The sequence below is a fragment of the Coenobita brevimanus genome, chromosome 77, assembly GCF_032717465.1.
Source record: "Coenobita brevimanus isolate Jiangsu-jjx chromosome 77, ASM3271746v2, whole genome shotgun sequence".
NCBI classification, from domain to species: domain Eukaryota; kingdom Metazoa; phylum Arthropoda; class Malacostraca; order Decapoda; family Coenobitidae; genus Coenobita; species Coenobita brevimanus.
The window spans coordinates 5,361,904-5,382,512 of record NC_137030.1 but is presented as its reverse complement, the minus strand read 5'-3'; the positions used below and the strand labels follow the sequence as shown (position 1 = coordinate 5,382,512).

Here is a 20,609-nt window from a genome sequence, read left to right as displayed (position 1 = left end):
AGAAGTGAGAAAAGATGAGAGGAAAAAAAAGAGAGAGAGAGGGGGGGAGGGAGAGAGGAAAGAGAGAGTGAGAAAAAGGAGGAAGTGATGATGATGGAGTGAGAAGCTAGAGAGAGTGGAGGGAAAGATAGAGGGAGTAAAAATAGACAGACTGATAGATAGATAGATAAACTGATGGATACAAACAGATAGACAGGTAGCCAGAGACAGTCGGGTAGATAGATTGATTGATAGATAGGTAGATGGCTAAATAGATAGATACATGGAGATATAGATGGATTGATAGATAATTTCATAGGTAAATAGATAGGTGCGTAGATAGATAGATGGATAATTAGATAGATATTATAGATAAATGGAAATATGGATGGATGGATAGGTAGATAGCATGATAGATAGACAGGGAAATAGATCGATAGGAAGGATGACTAACAAAATGATTATAGACCAAAGAAAATGGAAAACGAAGGGAAAAGAAAGGAAAATAAATCATGAAAATTTTAACAATATAAACCACAGGAAGAAAAAAAAAAAACTAATTAGCCAGTGGATAATTTAACATCTTCATTAAGGTGAGAGTGTAATTAGGCAGACACGTAATAGTCCTGCCTTTATCGTTATTAAAATACTAGTAAATTCTGCGAGTAACCTAACCCCATATTTAGCTGGCAGAATTGAGTGATTGCGTGAGTCAGGGCCCAAGAGTGGGTGAGTGAGTGCGTAGTGAGTTAGTGGGTAATTCAGTGAGTCCGTTTGAATAACCTCTCCACTCTGAAAGGGAGACAACCTCTCTCTCTCTCTCTCTCTCTCTCTCTCTCTCTCTCTCTCTCTCTCTCTCTCTCTCTCTCAAAGTTTGACAGTAATTTCGTCCACGGCATTGTAAAAGATATCCCGTTCCTTTTCCTACCTCCCTTCCCATCTTTCACCCCCTGTATTTTCCACCCTTCGTCTGTCTGTCTATTTATCTGTCTATCTGGCTATCCATCCACCTGTCAGTCTATCTATCTCTCCCTCTGTCTATCACCCACCTGTACACCGGAGCCTCCCCATCGGCAATATACCACAGTGTAAGGGTAGGGGCGTCGTGGTCGGGAGCTCTCACGTTGCACGGTAGGGTCGCGTTGTAGCCCACCACCACCCGCACCTCTTCCACTTCCTCGCCCTCTGTCTCAGCTGTGGGGAGAGAGACGGGGGTGAGAGAGGCATGGAGAGAGAGAGGGAGAGTGGGAGAGTATGTGGGAGAGAGGAGGAGTCTGGAATTGGAGGTACTGTGGAGGAAAAAAGAAAAAAATGTTGGTGTATTTTTGAAACGTAGGGTCGAGTTATATTCCACCAACACCCGCACCTCTTCCTGTTCCTCGCCCTATGTCTCTGCTGTGGAGGGAGAGAGACGGGGGTGAGAGAGCCATGGAGAGAGACAGGGAGAGTGAGAGAGTATGTGGGAGAGAGGAGGAGCCTGGAAATGGAGGTAATTCGGAGGAATAAAGGGAATTTTTTTTTTAATGGGTCGAGTTGTATCCCACCACCACCCGCACCTCTTGCGCTTCCTCGCCCTCTGTCTCTGCTCTGGGGAGAGAGTGAGAGAGGCATGGAGAGAGGGAGAGTGGGAGAGAAAAGGAGCCAGAAAATGGAGGTAATTCGGAGGAAAAAAAGGGGAGAAAGTTGGTGTAATTTTCAAATTTAGGGTCGAGTTGGTGTAATTTTCAAACGTAGGGTCGAGTTGTATCCCACCACCACCCTCATCTCTTCCACTTCCTCGCCGTCTGTCTCTGCTGTAGGGAGAGAGAGAGGGGTGAGAGAGGCATGGAGAGAAAGGGTGAGAGTGGGAGAGGTTGTGGGAGAGAGAATGATTCTGGGAGTGGAGTTAGTGTGGAGGAAAAAGGGAAGAAATTTGGTGTATTTTTGAAACGTAGGGTCGAGTTGAATTCCACCACCACCCGCAGGTCTTCCACTTCCCCCCCATCTGTATCTACCGTGGGGAGAGAGAGAGGGGTGAGAGAGGCATGGAGGGAGAGTGGGAGAGTATGTGGGAGGGAGGAGGGGCCTGGAAGTGGAGGTACTCTGGAGGAAAAAATAGGGAAGAAAGTTGGAGTACTTTTGCAACGAAGGGTCAAGTTGTACAATGCCATCACTGGGACTTTTTCTACTTCCTTGCCCTCCGCCTCTGCCGGAGAGAGAGAGAGAGAGAGAGAGAGAGAGAGATCTAAAGTAAAATGTAAGAATTTGGGAATAACGTTAAGGTATGTTAAGGTGGCATCATTTGTGAGAGACTGAAGGAGAGAGAGAGAGAGAGAGAGAGAGAGAGAGTGGGTGAGAAAGAGGGGGGGGGAGAAAAAGAGAGAGAGAATTTGGTAGTCTGGGTATTGAAAGACTGTCTAGGAAAATGCACCTGAATTTTGTGTGCTCTTTTTCAGGATGGGAGAGAGAGAGAGAGAGAGAGAGTTACATAAGTTACATAGTTGCATAGACGAGAGAGAGAGAGAGAGAGTGTTACATAAGTTACATAGTTGCATAGACGAGAGAGAGACAGACAGACCGACAGACAGACAGACAGACACACACACAGACAGACAGAGGAAAGTCACGGTTAAAGAGAGAGAAATAAAGAGAGGGGGAGTGTGATAGAGAAAGTGTGATTTACAATCTTGCATCCTTTGTTGAGAACCACCAAATTAATAGAGGGAATATGGGAGGTATATTTGTGTTATGTTCTAAATATTCTGTCATCATTCTCACGTTTTTTTTTAACTTTCCTCAGTTTTGTTTGGAGAGAGAGAGAGAGAGAGAGAGAGAGAGAGAGAGAGAGAGAGAGAGAGAGTTTGGGAAAGTGTAGGAAAGAGTTAGAGCGAGGGTTGGAGGATTTGAGAAAAAAAAGAGAGTTTTTAAGGGAGGGGGAACATGTGACAGGGAAGTAAAAAACAGAAAAATTAGTGAAAGTGGAAGGAAATGTACAGGTCTAGAAAACACTTAGAGAGCGCATACCTCCGCCAATACCGGATCCGGATCAGAATCCTCCCCAAAATTTAGGAAATTCTTTCTTGGTCCATGGCCCACCTTTCCACCAATTTTCATTGACATTCATGAAGAACATTTGGAGATACTGTTCGGTAGGATCCGGATCTGGATCCATCCCAAAATTTTTAGAAATCTTTCTTGGCCCATGGCTCACCCTTCGACAAAATTTCATTGAAATTCATAGAGAACTTTTAGAAATAGGGTGTGAACAAACAAACAAAAATTTCCGGATCACAACCAAAATCTAGTCGATTGTTCATTGGGCCATACCCAACCTCTCCAAAAAAAATTTCAGCAAAATCCATTGATAACTTTTTGAGTAATCCTACTGACAGACAGACGGACAAACAGACAGGCCAACCAACGCGGGCAAAAACTCCTGGCAGAGGTGAAAAACAGAAAATCGGTTCATAATCTTAGTATATGTGTATGAGAGAAAGAGAGAGAGAGAATGTAGGAAACTGAGAACTAAGATAAAAAATAGATAGAGAAAGTTAGGATATACGTAACGAAGTGTGGATATATTTCTGACACTCCTTGAAAGTTTTATTTTGTCTCCTGCTTGTGTTTGAGAGAGAGAGAGAGAGAGAGAGAGAGAGAGAGAGAGAGAGAGAGAGGAAAAGTTTGCAGACGTCTGAAAAATTGAGAGATGATGTTGGTAAGAGTGAAAAAAGTTCCATTGTGTGTGTGTGTGTGTGTGTGTGTGTGTGTGTGTGTGTGTGTGTGACAAAAAGGGAGGTAGGGGAGAATGAGAAGAGAAAGAGCGTCAGGGAGAGTTAAAATTACTTATAAATAGACTACATAACTCAGTGCTTGTAAAACACTGATAGAAAAACACACTAAAAAGATAATTATACTTTGTAATTGCAGATACATTAGCAGATTAGACAGAATGTGTGAGAATGCATATGTGAAGTAGTGTGTGTGTGTGTGTGTGTGTGTGTGTGTGAGTGTGTGTGTGTGTGTGTGTGTGTGTGTGTGTGTGTGTGTGAGAGAGAGAGAGAGAGAGAGAGAGAGAGAGAGTTGGGGAATGTGGAAGTGAGAGTGAAAAAAGAGAGTGTGTGAGAGGGAAGAAGAATTAGAGTGGGAGGGAGAGGGAGAATGAGAGAGACTAAGAGATGGACGGAAAATGAGAGAGAGAGAGAGAGAGAGAGAGAGAACGGCGGAAGTATTTGAGAGGAAGTAAGAACTGGGGGAAGTTCGACTGAGTCAGAAATATTGCGAGTGTGTGTGTGTGTGTGTGTGTGTGTGTGTGTGTGTGTGTGCACAAGAGAGAGAGAGAGAGGGAGAGGAACGGGTGAGGCAGTGGGGGTAGGCAGAGTTAGGCAGAGATGAATAGGGCAATATACCAACACTACACACACACACACACACACACACACACACACACACACACACACACACACACACACACACACACACACACACACACACACACTCATACACTTACACATACATATATGCAAGCCCGCACGCACACGAACATACAAACATACATATATATACATACTCCCGCACACATACACACATACAAAAATTCACGCACGCACACACAAACACACACAAATTCACGCACGCACACACATACATACATACATTTATAGACAAGCATGCACACAGTCATACATACACGCACACAGTCGTACATACACACGGATTTGCACAAATGCGCATACATGCAAACATACATCGATACTTGCAGACGCACACGCACACATACCCACTCATATGCATATATACACAAAAAATAACACACACACACACACACACACACACACACACACACACACACACACACTAATAGAGACGCCCCATTCCAGTTTTCTGTTGCACTAATGGTTCTCTCTCTCTCTCTCTCTCTCTCTCTCTCTCTCTCATGAAGGATAGCCCCATTAAAAGAACTCACACAATCCCACCCTTGTGTCATACTTGACTCTTTATAAAGCGATCCAGGAACATGGGATTGAGAAATATGAGAGAGAGAGAGGAGAGAGAGAGAGAGAGAGAGAGAGAGAGAGATGCACGTCAAAATAAGGATGAGATTTTTTTTTTTTTTTTTTGATGGCCAAGGGAGAGAAATGTTTTGCATGAGAGAGAGGAGAGAGAGAGAGAGAGAGAGAGAGAGAGAGAGAGAGAGAGAGAGACAGACAGACAGACAGACAGACAGACAGAGAGGTGGACGTACAAATAAGGAGAGAAAATGTTGACCGGGGGAAAAATGTCTTCAGTGTGTGTGTGTGTGTGTGTGTGTGTGTGTGTGTGTGTGAGAGAGAGAGAGAGAGAGAGAGAGAGAGAGAGAGAGAGTGTATACATCCTCACACGGAAAGTCAATCAACCCATCACTGTGGAAGGTACTGAGCGTGGAATTATGCAGGGAAGTCACTTAAGCGTACTACCCTTCGCCTACGTGCTCATCGTCTCAAAACTCTCACGTACAAGCTTTGGGAAGGGGGAGACTGAGGATGATATGGAAGCTTGGGGTGGGGAGGTATATGAGGGAGGGGAAATGTGAGTAGGAGGGAGGGCTGTGTGATTGCGAAGGATAGGGTGATGTGGAGGCGATTCAGTTGTAACCATACCTTGTAGGATTAAGGTGTCTGGGTATACAGTAGATAGATAGATGTACCGATAGATAAATAGACAGGCAGATAGATAGATAGATAAGTAGTTAGGTAGATAGACAGACATAGATATTCCTGTTTTACTCATTATTTCGCGAAGTGTTGATGTGCTGACCATTCACTATTATTTGGTCGGTTCGCACACCATCCATTCACTTGATGTACGTCCAGTGCTGCCTTGAGGTGACTCCACACTGAGTGCAACGCCAGACGAATTCCTGTTACCTAGGAAACCATTTACAACGTTGGGTCGTAACCATATAGCAAATAAACTGACATATATTTGTCTAGCGAATTAAGGAATGTGATCAGTAAATGGCGGAGGACAGGGCGACATGGAGGCGATTTGTTTGTGGCCGCCCTTTACTGGATTAAGGCGTCTGTCAATAGATAGACAGATAGACAGATCAGTAAGTGAGTCTGGAAGAAATTAGGGTATATTGCGCCAAAAATTCACTTGCAATTTTTCACCTTTTTTCTCATAAACGTAAAATGTCCTGAGTGATATGCCTAGCCTTGGACACCTACGCTACCTTGAAATTAGTATACATGAAGCAATAGAAATAATAATGGAAAAAAAATCGATTATTCACCATTAAAAACATCCCCTTCTCAAGTTTGGACCCCAGAACTGCACTCCGCACTCCAAATGCGGTCGCAATATTTCGTGTACTGGAGTAAAATTATGTTGTGGGTTTTATAAGGGAAATGTTATTGAGGTACCTTGACTTCATTACTGTGCTGGAAGAAGTTTAATTTATTTATATATTAGAGTGTGTTGGTCTTGGTCCTTGAGAGAGACAGAGAGAGCGAGAGAGAGAGAGAGAGAGAGAGAGAGAGAGAGAGAGAGAGAGAGAGAGTGGGGAGGGAGGGGGGAAGGGGAAGCAGAAAAAGGAGGTAGAAAGAAGAGGAGAGAGAGAGAGAGAGAGAGAGAGAGAGAGAGAGAGAAATGGGGGGAGAGGGAGGGAGGGAGGGGGAAGCATAGAAAGAATTTTTTTTTTTTTTTCAATTTCTTGCCTCGCTTCCTTTCACTTTAACATCCTCTTTTCTTCCTTCACACTTTTTTAACCTCTTCAGCCTAAGGACGTCTTTTGTATTTACTCCTCTTTACCTTCAGACGATTAAGCTAAAGAGGGATTTTTTAGAAAGGGTCTGGGTTGATATAGCCTTCATTAACCCCCTAAGAACAAGACGGTTTTCTGAAGATGAATAAAATCGTCTGAAGAAAGCAAGAAGGAAGTGGAATACGATGTTGTGGAAGTTAGTAAATGATTCTCTCTCTCTCTCTCTCTCTCTCTCTCTCTCTCTCTCTCTCTCTCTTCATCTTCCTTCCCCCTGCTTCTCGTCTCCCATCTTTCTCTCTCCATCTTCCCTCTCTATACTCCTCTCTCCTCTTCCTTCCTCCCCCTTTTCTCACTCCTCCTCCTCCTCCTCTTCTTCTTCTTCTTCTTCTTCTTCTTCTTCTTCTTCTCCTTTCCCCTCCCTCCCTTCTTTCTTACTCCCGATCCTCCTCCTCCTCTCCCTCCTCCTCCTCTTCCTCCTCCTCCTCCTCTCCCCACCCCTCTCACCCCCCTCCCCCTCCCCCACCACCTCCTTTCTCTCTTCACCCACTCAACCATCTTGTGAGAAATTTGCCGAAATCTCCAAGAAAATTAGAGGCAGAATGAACCGAATTTGTCAGGGTGGGAAGGCAGCTCTAGGCCTGGTGATGACAGGTAGGCAGGCAGGTAGGTGGGTGGGTAGGTAGGCAGGTAGGTAGGTAGGTAGGGTACATATTTTTAACTAAGCTTACTTTTTGATGGAGATGTAGTGTTTTAGGGTTGTTGGTAGGTAGGTAGGTAGGTAGGTAGGCAGGTAGGTGGGTAGGTAGGTAGGTAGGCAGGTAGGTAGGGTACTTATTTTTAACAGCTTACTTTTTGATGGAGATGTGGTGTTTTAGGGTGGTTGGTATGTATGTAGGTAGGTAGGTAGGTAGACAGGGTACATACAGTATTTTTAACCGAGCTTAATTTTGATGTAGTGTTTTGGGGTGGTTGGTAGGTAGGCAGGTAGGTAGACAGGTTGGTAGGTAGGTAGGTAGGTAAGTATACACAATTTTAGTTCAGCTTTTTGATGTAGAAGGGTAGGTAAGCAAGTAGGTAGGTAGGGAGGTAGCAGTACCTTAGTAGTAGTAGTTGTTGTTGTTATTTTTGTTGTGTTTTATTGTTGTGCTTTTGTTTTGTTGCTGTTATTGTTTTTTGTTTTCGTTGTTGTAACCTCAAATTCATCGGAACGTAAACCCAGTAGACTGCAGGCAGAAGCTCTTTACCTCCTTTATTTCACCATCCTCCTTTCATGGGATAGGGGATAGGTTAGGGGCGGCTGTACAACCAGGAAGTGGAGTAGTTATATCAGTGCCACCACGCGAAGGCCCCCCCTCTCTCCAGCAGGTAGATAAGTAGATAAGAGGGAGGTGCGCAGGTAGACAGGAAGGTGGAGGCGGTAAGAGTGGCTGAGTTTGTTTACAATTCAGACCAGGTAAGACGTAAGGAGGTAGGGAGGGAGGGAGGGAGGGAGGGAAGGGGGTAGGGAGGTAAGGAAGTAAGTAGGGAAAGAAGTAGGGAGGAAAGAAGGGCAGGAGGTTGGGAGGGAGAGAGAAAAGAGGTAAGGAGGGAAGGAAGGAAGTAGGTAGGTTGTTGAGAGAGTTTTTGAGTAAGACAGTGCTGGGATAAAAGAGTGCTGGGATAGAGAGGCAGTAAGTTAAGCATGTAAGTAGGTAGGTAGGTAGGTAGGAGGGTAGGTAGGTAGGTATGAGGGTAGGTAGGTTTATGTAGGAGAGTGTTAAGGAATGCAAGAGGGTAAATAAGTAGGTAGCTAGGGTAAGATACGAGAGTGTTGAAGGTGATAGGAAGGTGGGTAGGTACGATTAGGAAAGTGTTGAGGAAGGTAGGTAGGTAAGTCAGTACAGGAGGTTAGGCAGGAGAGTGCTGAGGGGAGTAGATCGGTAGATAGGAGGGTAGGATGTAGGTTGGGTAAGGTTGAAGAATGTTGAGGGTGTAGGTAGGTAGGTAGGTAAGAGGAGAAAGGCAGAGGTAGGTAGGAAGCTGGGGTAGGGTGTTGTGGGTAGTTTAAATCAAGTTCCAAAGTACTTATGTAGGTAAGAGGGTAGGTAGGTAAGGTAGGTAGGTAGGTAAGTAGGTAGAGAGGATGGTTGTTAGGCAGGGTCGACGAAGCGTAGGAGAGGAGGTAATCAGCGTATTTAGTTCACGTCCATCCATCCATCCATCCATCCATCTGTCTGTCTATCTGTCTATTTATCTATATCTATCCATCTATCTGTCTGTCTGTCCGTCTGTCTATAGTTCATCCGTACAATAATCTACCATAAAAAGGAAACTGGGCTATGCATCCATCCATCCATCAATCAAACCATTCATCTAACCATTACGTGACCTATTTTAACAGAAGCTGAATTATCTCTACTAAATATCGCCATCCATCCATCCATGCAACCATCCGTCAATCCATCCAACCATCCATCCTTCGAACCATCCATCCATGTATCCATCCATCCAGTCATCCAACCATCAATCCATCCATCCATCCTTCAGTCCCTCCTTACAACCTTTCAACCATCCATCCAGTCATCCATCCATCCATCCATCAGTCCATGCATCCATCCATCCATCCATCAGTTCATCCAAGCAACCATCCACGTGACCCCGTACCGGTGTCGCTTTAAGTTATAATTAATAATATTTTGCCCGGAGAGTTGAGCAGCTCCTGAATAATTACATAATTATATTTTGCTACGCCGTCCCGTGAGCAAAGATGTTATATTGTGAGGGTGAAGAGGATGGGGCAGGTGGTGGTGGTGGTGGTGGTGATGGTGATGATGGTGGTGGTGGTGGTGGTGTTGATGATGGTGGCGGCGGTGGTGGTGATGGTGATGATGATGATGGTGGTAGTGGTGATGGCGCTGGTGGTAATGATGTTGATGCTGGTGGTGATGATGGTGATGGTGATAGTGATGATGGTGGTGATGGTGATAGGTGGTTTGGTTTTTGTTACTCTGTTAATTAATTGTAAAGGAAATTATAATACTGTAATCAGTAATTCTACGGTAAGAATAACGATACAGAAAAGCTGAATAAATACGGTAATAATAATAATAATAATAATAATAAACACTGATAATAAAAATGAAATAAATGAAAATAACGGTAGTAATAATAATAATAATAATAATAAAAAGGATAATTGTAATAATTTGTAGTGGCCCTTTAATAGTACTGAATTCACACACTGTAATATTAGGAGGAAAAATGTTAATTCCTATCAGTTTTCCTGCATCTGTCTGTTAATCTGTTTCCGTCTGTCTGTCTGTCTCTCTGTTTGTTTGTTTGTTTGTCTGTAGCATAGATTCCTTTCTTCCTTTCCTGTTTACTTAGGCAACACGTAAAACATGCCCTCCTCTCTCTCTCTCTCTCTCTCTCTCTCTCTCTCTCTCTCTCTCTCTCTCTCTCTCTTTCACCCACAATCACGATAAGGACGAATCCCATCTCAGGAAAATTACCACAAAAAAAATCACCCCAAAAAATAAGAAAGAAAAAAAAAAAAGAAAAAAAGTAGTTAGCGATAGTGATAGTTGAGGAGATAGGAGAGAAGGTGTCACACTAGTCTTGGAGGAGGGGTTGATAAGGAAGGAAGGAAGGAGGGAGGGAAGGAAGGAAGGAAGGAAGGAAGGGAGGGAGGGGGGGAGGAATGGTAAGAGATGGCTGTAGAGAAGGGAAGGAGGAAGGATGAATGGATAGGTGGATGGATGATGGAAGGATGGATGGATGGATGGATGGAAGGAAGGGAGGAAGGAGTGGTAAGAGATGGCTGTAGAAAAGGGAAGAAGGAAGGATGGATGGAAGGAAGGAAGGAAGGAAGGAAGGAGAGATGGGAGGAGTAGTAAGAAGTGGCTGAAGAAAAAGAAAAAGGAAGGATGGATGGATAGATGGATGGATGGATGGAGGGAAGGAAGGAAAGAAGGGAGGGAGGAGTGGTAAGAAGTGGCTGTAGAAAAAGGAAAAAGGAAGGATAGATGGATGGATGGATAGGTGGATGGATGGATGGATGGATGGAAGGAAGGGAGGAAGGAGTGGTAAGAGATGACTGTAGAAAAGGGAAGAAGGAAGGATTGATGGATGGATGGATGGAAGGAGGGAGGGAAGGAAGGAAGGAAGGAAGGAAGGGAGGGAGGGAGGAAGGAGTGGTAAGAGATGACTGTAGAAAAGGGAAGAAGGAAGGATTGATGGATGGATGGATGGAAGGAAGGAAGAGAGGGAGGGAGGAGTGGAAAGAAATGGCTATAGAAAAGGGAAGAAGGAAGGATGGATGGATGGATGGAAGGAAGGAAGGAAGGAAGGAAGGAAGGGAGGGAGGAGTGGCAAGAAATGGCTATAGAAAAGGGAAGAAGGATGGATGGATGGATGGACGGAAGGAAGGGAGGGAGGGAGGGAGGAGTGGTAAGAAATGGCTATAGAAAAGGGAAGAAGGAAGGATAGATGGACGGCTGGATGGATGGGTAGATGGATAGATGGATGGATGGAAGGAAGGAAGGAAAGAAGGAGGGAAGGAAGGGAGGGAGGGGTGGTAAGAGATGACTGTAGGATAAGAAAGAAGGAAGGATAGATGGATGGATGGATAGATGGATGGAAGGAAGGAAGGTGGGATGAGGGGAGTGGTAAGAGATGGCTGTAGAGAAGGGAAGAAGGAAGGACGGATGGATGGATGGAAGGAAGGAAGGATGGAGGGAAGGAAGGAAGGGAGGATTGGTAAGTGTTGGCTGTAGAGAAGGGAAAAAGGAAGGATGAAAGGAGGGAGGGAAGGTGAGGAGTGGTAAGAAATAGCTGCAGAAAAGAAGGAGAGAAGACGGAAGGAGGGAGAGGAGGAAGGAAGGAAGGAGTGGTAAGAGAAATGGCTATAGAGAAGAAAAGATGGAAGGAAGGAATGAAGGAAATGAGGGAGAGAAGGAGGAGAGAGAAAAAAAAGAGGAATAAGAGGAAGAACTAAAAAAGGAATGATGGATGGCAGAAAGGAAGAAAGAACGATGGTTGGAGGGAAGGAAGAAAGACAAATGAAGGAGAGAAGGAAGGGAGGGAAGGAAACTAGCCAGAAGGAGAGAAGTAAGTAAAGATTAAGGAAGGAAGGAAGAAAGTTATAAGTGATAGTGGAGGAGGCAAAGCAGATGTTAGGCTTGTCTTGGTAGAGCTGATAAGGAAGGAAGGAAGGAGGAGAAGGAGGAAGGAAGCGGGGAAGAAAGGAGGGAAGGATAGAGAGAAGGAAGGAAGGAAGAAGGAGAGGGAGGAAGGAGGCGGGGAAGAAAGGAGAGACTGGAGGGAAGGACAGAGAGAAGGAAGGAAGAAAGGATGAGTGGAAGGAATGAAGAATTAAAGAAGGAAAACAGGAGAAATTAGAGAGAGAGAGAGAGAGCGAGAGAGAGAATGACATCAAAGAAAGGATTGAGATAAGAAGAGAGAAGGAAATAAAGATGAGAGAGATTGAGAGTGGGAGAAAGATTTTGACTATTTTCTCATTTTCTCTCTCTCTCTCTCTCTCTCTCTCTCTCTCCCTCCCACAAGCAATATCACTGTTTTTAATGACACAAGGGTAGTCGTGCGTTGAGAGAGAGAGAGAGAGAGCAATGTGAGAGTATAAAGGTAGGTAGATAGAATGCTAGATAGACACACAGACAGGGAAGGAAAATAAGTGACAGACAGACAGATTAACAGATGGATAGAGACAGACATAGATAGACAGTTGATAGATTAATACGTAGACAAACAAACAGACAGAGAGAAAGACAGATAGAGAGAGAGAGAAAAAGAAAGAAAAGAGAGAAAGAAAGAAAGAGATCACAGCCCTTGCCCCCACGCGACAACCATCCTGGGAAATGTAACCTGCTCTTCACCACTATTTACTCGTCCTTGTTCATCCTAGCGCTGAAAATTGCACAGAATTTTTTTTAAGCGATTTATTTATTTATTTATTTTAGTGCGAAGGGTAGGATTATGGCGATTATTATTATTATTATTTTTTTGTGGGAAATAATTGATAAACGGGAAAATGAAAATATAAATAACGTTTGGGAGTAAAATGGCTGATAGTAACAACAATAGTACAACTACTATTATTATTCCTCCTCCTCCTCCTCCTCCTCCTCCTACTACCACTACTACTACTACTATTACTGCTACTACTACTACTGCTACTACTACTACTACTAATAATAATAATAATGATAATAATAATAATAATAATAATAATGATGATAATGGCGTTGGGCAGGGTGACTTGGTGGCGATTTGCTTGTGGCCACCCCTTACAGGTTTGAGGCGTCTGGCAATAGATAGATTGATAGACATTCCTTTATTGCCCCATGAGAATAAAGGTCTTGACTAGGGTTCTTAGGCCAGACATTAAGGGAGAGTGACCAGTCGATCGTCCACGAGTAGTACATTAGCGGTATCCCCTAACTACCCCTCAGTTGCAAACCCTAATCCCACTAGGTCACCAGGCGTTCATTTTGTGATATGGTTACTACCCAGCGATTTATTTTTTTGTGAGTGGAGAAGTGACCCACCCCTACCCAACGCATCACGACGCATGAGTGTAGATGTGGCAGGCTTTGAGAATGGAGAGAGAGAGAGAGAGAGTCTAACACCTGTAAGGACATACTACCGAGCCTACTGAAATGCCTACCAAGTGTGGGATTGAACCCGGGTCAGTAATGGTACATCGGAGGCTCGGAGGAAGAGAAATAGCCAGTGTTATCCCTTCATCGTCAGCATAAAGGAAGTTGTGATGGTGCAAACTCAGATCACGTTTCCATATAAGTTTACAAGGCAGTGGTGTTTAGGCAGGGAATTGGTGTACATGCATCCGTGTACATATAAAGTTAGGTGCACGGTACATACATACATTCTCTCTCTCTCTCCACACACACACACACACACACACACACACACACACACACACACACACACACACACACACACACACACACACACCAGTATATAACCCGAGTGAATGCAGGGGAGGCCTAGGTTATTTCCGGGTCATTTAAGAGAGAGAGAGAGAGAGGAAGAGATGGATAGAGAGAGAGAGAGAGAGAGAGAGAGAGAGGGAGGACGAGGAGGAGCAGGAAAAGGATGAGAAAAGGAAGAAGAAGAGGAATAAGGAGGAGGAAGAGGAGAAAAAGAAGGAGGAGAAGGAAGAGAGAGAACGAGATGCCAGAATAAATGAGAGAGAGAGAGAGAGAGAGAGAGTTTCCCAAGATTCGTAGCCAGCGCCTCAAGATGCTCACCTATCTCACCTCACTTTTTTAAGCCTGTCTCACAAGCTAGGTAACATCACAACATTATTCCACACTCAATAACTCATCTTTATTCAGAATTGCTTGATGAGTGAGTACATTATCTTTATTTTAGGTCCTTTTTCTGTATTTTAGGTTATTTTTTTATTTTAGGGCCTTCATCTTTATTTTAGGTCCTTTATTTTAATTTTAGGGTCGTTATTTTTATTTTAAGTTCTTTATCGTAGTCCATTACCTTTATTTTAGTGCCTTTATCTTTATTTTAGGGTCTTTACCTTTATTTAGTGTTTATATAAAGGTCCTTATTTATTTGTGGTTCTTTATTTTAGGACCTTTATTTTAGGTCCTTGATAAGTGAGTACAGTACAATATTTTTATTTTAGGTAATTGATAAGTGAGTACATTTTTTAAGTCATTGGTAAATTAGTACAATATCTTTATTTTAGGTCCTTTAAGTGAATAAAGCAATTTATTTTACGTCCTTAAGTGAGTACATTATTTTTATTAATGGATACTTATAGGTTTATTTATCACCCTTACTTTGACCTCCTTTTTATTGCGTTCTAACTTTATTTTCCTCTAAACTCTTCTAGATTTTTTTACTTCCTAAGAAAAACGTAAGAAACTGTGTGGGATATCTTCAAGGTCCTTATTCTCGTGTGGTGAGGAGTCTCCCTAACACCTCTTCCTTGGCGATTTATTTTTGGATATGGCTGGTTAACATCTTTTTGTAGACTGAGCTGTGTATGTGTGTGTGAGAGAGAGAGAGATAGATAGGGGAGGTGTGTGTGTGTGTGTGTGTGTGTGTGTGTGTGTGTGTGAGATAGATAGGGGAGGTGTGTGTGTGTGTGTGTGTGTGTGTGTGTGTGTGTGTGTGTGTGAGTGAGATAGATAGGGGAGGTGTGTGTGTGTGTGTGTGTGTGTGTGTGTGTGTGTGTGTGTGTGTGTGAGATAGATAGGGGAGGTGTGTGTGTGTGTGTGTGTGTGTGTGTGGCAGGGGGCACAAAGGGCCAGGTACTTTACGGGGTTGTAAACTTAACCTCATGAACTGATATGAGTCACCCCTTCACCCGCACTCCGTTCTCTCTCTCTCTCTCTCTCTCTCTCTCTCTCTCTCATTTCTGCCTAACCTCTGTATCTCATACGTCTGTCTCTTTAGTTTCTCATTTGTCATTTTCTTATGTCGGTGTCTCTCCTTCCTATCTCTCTCTCTGTTCTTCTGTCGGAGAATATTGTCTTCAGTTGCCTATTTACTTATTGTTTAGCCACAATAAGGAAGCTGTATGGTACTGATTGTCTTTGCAGGCGTAGATACACTTTACATTTTTCTCAATAACTGGCTCTTTGAATACTTGACTGTTCCTCTGAGACAGTGAGAGAGACCACAGCTATTTTTCTGTAAAGTTACAGCTGTACAGCCATTGTGGTTTTCTCTAACACATGTTACAAAGAAAACACTGAGCAGCTTTCAATGTATTACTTTCCACCAGGCTAAATGGGAAAATATTCAGCCAGAATTCTCGACAAGCTTTTTTATCATAGGATTTTCAACCAAATAGCTGTATGTCAATTAGTTTCTGAGGTACCTGAATTTGAAATATGCGATTTTTGCACCAAAAAATGAGTATATGACCTTCACAAAGAGGTCCGGTATTATATTTGACACAAGGACTTGGGTTACCTTCCTGTATAATATAATCAAGATCAAAGACATAAAAGTGTAAAGGAAACTGATAATACTACCCAAAACAATAAGCTTCGCCATATACATTGTGAAGCTTAATAAACAGTATTCCTGACTGCCGTCTTGTAGATATCAAAGCCCTTTTTCTTTCTTGGTCTGAAAATCCTATTGGCCAAGAATATCTGAAAAATTTAAAAGGCAGAACGTAAATTTGCAGGAAAATTCCATACGTAAAATATACCAATATATGTTCTGTCAGCATACCATTAATGATTTTCTGCTAGATTCCGTAAAAAATAAGAAAATCGAAAGAAAATAAAAGTGAAAATCCACTAAGAACGTGAAAAAAAATGCTTTGAAAAAAGTAACCCGTAGTTGATAAAATACCTGACAAAAACAATGAAATTCTGTGAAAATCCCCATGAAAGTTTACCTTTGCGTCTGTTACACCTGGCCGGCTGATTAACGTTAATGTACCGCTTTCCAAACACCTGTGCAGTTGTGTTAGTGGTATTTTGAATTAGTGTGAAAATTCCATCTGAATCTGTAAAAATTCAGAAAACGTAAAAAAATATATAGCTTGAAAATTATTAAAACAAGAGAAGTAAGAAATACATAAAAAATTTCGTTTGTCGGTCTGAAAATTCCCTCAAAAAACTGAAAAAAAAGTAAAAAAAAAACAAAAATATATGAATAACTTGAAAATTACTAACACAAAAGAAGTACCAGTAAGAGAAATAAACATTTTTTAAACTTGTGAAAATTCTAGTTATTAACAGAGTATAGTGAACGAATATATAGTAAGAAGACATTTGAAATAGAGTAAAAAAACATAAAGATATGCGAAATAAAGTCAAAATAAAAAAAAAATCACAAAGTACCTACGGAAATTTAAGAGAAAATGAACCGAAAAGTTATAAAAATCGCTGAAAACCCGTGAACATCGCTGAAAATCCGTGAAAACACCTGTGAAAGTTTACTTGTGTGGCTGGTACACCTGGCTGGCTGATTAGCCCTAATGTACCGCTTTCCTAATACCGATGCAATTGTGTCTCGGTTTGTCTTTGTGTGTGTGTGTGTGTGTGTGTGTGTGTGTGTGTGTGTGTGTGTGTGTGTGTGTGTATGTGTGTTAGTCAATCACTCTGTCTACCTGCTTACCCACATCTCCATCTGTCTGTTTGTCTATGCAGGTACCTAATTATCTAATTATGTCTGTTTGTCTATCTATCTATTTATCTGTCTATCTATCTGTCTATCTATCACCACTAACAGCAATAGATAGACCGACCCACACTAAGGTTATATTCCTGTCTGCTATTCTCTTTGATAGGCCCTTTAGTGGTAATGGTTGTGACAGTGGTAGTTGCTGTGGTAGTGATGGTGGTAGTGGTAGTAGAGGTGGTTGTGGTGGTAGTGGTGGTGGTATTGATAATGATTGTAGTGGTAGTAGTAGTAAGTGGTGGTGGTGGTAGTAGTGATGAGCGCATTGGTGGTGAGGGTGTTAGAGATTATGACAGAACCAGTGATGTTAGTAATGACTGCAGTGAAAATGGTATTAAATATATAAATAATAGTATGATAATTGCAGTAACAACACAGCCAATGATGACATAATTAAATACTGAATTATATTTTATCTGTAATATTGTTGGCTCACTATTTCGACATTACAAAAACGCAAAATTTTATAAGCCCACAAAAATCACCACGTCATCTCTCTCTCTCTCTCTCTCTCTCTCTCTCTCTCTCTCTCTCTCTCTATCTATCTATCTATCTACCTATCTATCCATCTCCGAGTATATGAAATATTGTACGGTGGGACGCGTTTTATTCAACTAAAAATTTGTCTATTATATTAGGCTAGAATGAGAGGTTTATGTTAAAAGTGTTAATTATACTGAGAGAGAGAGAGAGAGAGAGAGAGAGAGAGAGAGAGAGAGAGAGAGACGAATTAAGTAAGAACGAAAGCGAGTAAGGATGAAAGAGGATAGAAAAGGGGGAAAAGAAAGACGAGAAATAAAGAGAATAGTGATAATGAAAAAATGAATAAAAGTGATGGAAAGTAAAAGAGTAAAGAAGAGAGAAAGAGAGAGTGGGAGAGAGAGAGAGAGAGAGAATGACAAAAAGCGGCCACCTCATTAGGGCGCCCTAGCCTACACAACTTACCTTCCTACTTGTACAACATAAACATCTAACTCCGAGGAACTTCAGTCGCCAGTACTTTTATACTTACAACAGTGGCACTTTTGAAAATCTACTTAAGTGGCACTTCTGAAAATCTACTTAAATGTCTTGGTTACTTCTTTTCCCCCCTCCTTTATTTATTTACTTATTTTGAGGGGAAGGGGGTAAGAAAGTAACAAACACAGATAAGTAAATAAATAAAAAATAAACGATGCATTTTGGCCAAGCCCTTAAATTGGTCCTTTAACTGATATTCACTTTCTCACCAACTAATTCTTCCCCTGGCTCTTTCCTTCCTTCTATTTTCCTGGTTTATCAGTCACTAGGTTCTCCATCTACGCTCCTTCATAACCTTTTTTGTATCTATCTGTCCATCTGTCTATCCAGCTGTCTTTGTCTGTCTATCTGTCTGTCTCTATTCGATTGATTTTTTATATTTCATTTCCCATCTTACTTTTGTTTGTTATTATTCTTTTACATTCGCAATATATAGGACTTAATATTCGTTTTTCATATTATTGTTTCAAAAATTCTAAGCGATCTAAGATGCTTCTTCTTCTCTCTCTACATCTTAACTCACTTTCTTTTCCACTTTCTTCTTTGTCTTCTTTTTCCCTCTGTGCCTGTTTCTTTCCTCTTCCCATCTTCTTTCTCTTTCACTCTCCTTTCCTTCCTTTCCCCCCAACTTTTTCATTATTTTCTTCTGTATATAATTCTTTCCTTCTGTTTTATTTTTCTTTCTTTCGTTCATTCTTTTATCCTGTTTATCATTTTCCTTCTTTTCTCCTTGACTGATTCAATGATTTCTGTATTTCCATTTTCGTTCTTTCTCGTTCCATCATTTATTTTATTTTATTTTTTTCATTTTTTCTTTCATTTCTCCTTTACTCTCCACTGCTTTTATTATTTTATCATTATTTCTGTTTTCCTCATTTTTCATTCTTCCTCTTTTCTTAATTCTCCCTTGTTCTCTTCGCTGTTTTTCTTATTTTCTTCGATATTCTCTCTCTCTCTCTCTCTCTCTCTCTCTCTCTCTCTCTCTCTCTCTCTCTCTCTCTCTCCATTTTTCCCTCACCTAACAAGTGCCAATCTATTTTTTTCTTTCTTTTTTCTTTCATTTTTCTTCCAATTACGCAAAACCTGGGCCGGAATTTGGTCTGGATAAATAAATTTGTAGTAGTAGTGTAGTAGTAGTAGTGGTAGTAGTAGTGGTAGTGGTAGTAGTAGATGTGGTTGTTGTTACACAGGAAAGCAAACAGCAACAGACCTTATGGTCCTTTCGAGGCTGCTTGTTAGAGAAAACTATGACTACAAGATCTGATTCTACATGTTGAAGGATAAGGATAGTAAAGCAAGAAGGCTCCCCCCACCACCAAACCCTCCAGGAAAAAGTGGAAAAACCACCATGCAGCATGGAAAAACTGACATGGAAATTTTATAGGAAACACTGGAAAGGAAAAGTCACATTCTATAATACTTTATCTATAAGCTACCCGATAGAGTAACCTGAAAGAGAAAGTAAACAAATAAACTAATAGTTACGGCATGACATTATAAACCGGTTACATTGAGTTAATGGGAAGTCTGTGGACATAACGTGGAAGCTACACACTGCACAGTGTGGATGTTTAGGGGTGGTGCAGCAGCCTTGCCTGGCGCTTTTAAGGTAGGCAGCAGTCAATCAGGCCCTAGCTCCGTTTGTTCCACTGAGACAAGGAACTCTCCCATGTGGGACAAGTACACAAGTTTCATCCTGAAGCAGTGACCCCTGGTACATTAAAAAAATCCCGATGGTGGTCACTCGACTAACAGGGACCCTCAGTGATCCACAGCCCATCACAGGTCGAAAGTAAGAGTAGTGACCGTTAACTCAGGGTTATCTGCGCAGATCCTAATCTGTGCTTATATTGCTTTCTTTGCACTGGGGGGATTCAAAACTATATAGGACGGGTGTCTTAGATAAAAGGGGACTGAACAGTGCACAGTGTGGATGTGCAATGCACAGAGTGGATGTTTAGGGGTGGTGCGGCAACCTTCCCTGGCGCTTTTTAGGTAGGCAGCAGTCAATCAGGCAATAGCTCCGTTCACTCCACTGAGACAAGGTTGTGGAGGGAGGTGGTCGTGTGATAGTAATAGTAGTAGTAGTAGTTGTAGTAGTGAGAGTAGTACTGGTTGTAGCGATGGTTATATTAAATGAGGTGAGAGTCGTTGTTTGTAGTGGTAGTGGTGTTGGTATTGGTGTTGGTAGCGGTAGTGGTGTTAGTTGTGATAGTGGTGTTGGTAGTGGTGTCGGTAGTGATAGTGGTGTTGGTAGTGATAGTGGTGTTGGTAGTGATAGTGGTGTTGGTAGAGATAGTGGTGTCGGTAGTGATAATGGTGTTGGTAGTGATAGTGGTGTCGGTAGTGATAGTGGTGTTGGTAGTGATAATGGTGTTGGTAGTGATAGTGGTGATTTAGTGGTTGTGGTGTTGGTAGTTGTTGTTGTAGTTATGTAGTTGTGCTGGTGATAGTAGTAATAGTAGTGATTGTAGAAGGACTAGTGGCGTTGGTGGTAGTGGTGGTAGTGACCGTAGTGACAGTGATAGTAGAAATAGTAGTGGTAAAAGTAGTAGTAGTACAAACTTCATTTTTACTGAGGCTACAAGTAAGAGCGAGATATGATTCAGGTTATTCCGTTGAAAGCAAGCGAATGGGGATATAATCTCTCTCTCTCTCTCTCTCTCTCTCTCTCTCTCAGGAGTATTATTTATTCAGTTAACATACG

At 42.0% G+C, this 20,609-nt stretch overlaps 1 protein-coding gene across 1 annotated transcript in view; it reads right to left on the bottom strand.

Annotated features, from left to right (window-relative positions):
• LOC145408434 (nephrin-like) overlaps positions 1-20,609 on the bottom strand; it is a 183,785-nt gene that overhangs the window by 76,912 nt on the left and 86,264 nt on the right. Inside the window, exon 2 of the mRNA XM_080279162.1 lies at positions 1,029-1,173. Coding sequence (XP_080135288.1) covers positions 1,029-1,173 — 145 coding nt within the window. The remainder of the gene's footprint in view (positions 1-1,028; positions 1,174-20,609) is intronic.